Raw genomic sequence first — 582 nt, forward strand, 5'->3', positions numbered from 1 at the left:
GCACAGCCCCGGCACGGCCACGTGCCACCGGGCACATCCCACACCCACGTTACTTTAAAGCGCTGGGAAATAATTGCCAGGGAATAACAGGCTCCAGGCGAATGCAAGCTGCTGCCGTGACGCCCTCATTTGCATCTCCTAATGAGATCAATTAATTTCCACTGCAGGGAGAGGCAAAGAGGGGACAGTTCGGCTTCGCTGAGGGCGGGCAGTGGCTCGCCAGGCCCAGCGCGGCCGCGGAGCATCACTCACGTTTTCACGTAGGGGTCGGAGTAGCCGTTGGCATCCATGGCAGCCAGGTGGGCGCAGCGGCTGATGCCCACCAGCAGCCCCTGCTTCTGCGAGCTGTACTTGAGGGAGATGAGGATCCGGCCACGCTCCTCCAGTGACTTGTCCTCTGTTTTATCTATCTGGGGGAGGGAATGGACCCAGTCCAGGGGCTGCTCCGGGACACAGCCGCGGCCGGACACCCACCTCCCCGACCGAGGGATGCTCTCCCCATCCCTGAGCATGTCTGAGGGGCCAAACTACCCCACACTCCCGCACGACGCAGGGAGAAGCTGCTGTATCTGCAGCCCGTGG

General features: G+C 62.4%; 1 protein-coding gene across 1 annotated transcript in view; it reads right to left on the bottom strand.

Annotated features, from left to right (window-relative positions):
- Nucleotides 1–582, bottom strand: part of DOC2B (double C2-like domains, beta) — a gene marked incomplete at its 5' end in the record, with an annotated part of 33,655 nt that overhangs the window by 3,052 nt on the left and 30,021 nt on the right. Inside the window, one exon of the mRNA XM_010149280.1 lies at nt 253–457. Coding sequence (XP_010147582.1) covers nt 253–457 — 205 coding nt within the window. The remainder of the gene's footprint in view (nt 1–252; nt 458–582) is intronic.

The sequence above is a fragment of the Eurypyga helias genome, unplaced genomic scaffold, assembly GCF_000690775.1.
Source record: "Eurypyga helias isolate BGI_N326 unplaced genomic scaffold, ASM69077v1 scaffold7313, whole genome shotgun sequence".
Lineage (NCBI taxonomy): Eukaryota > Metazoa > Chordata > Aves > Eurypygiformes > Eurypygidae > Eurypyga > Eurypyga helias.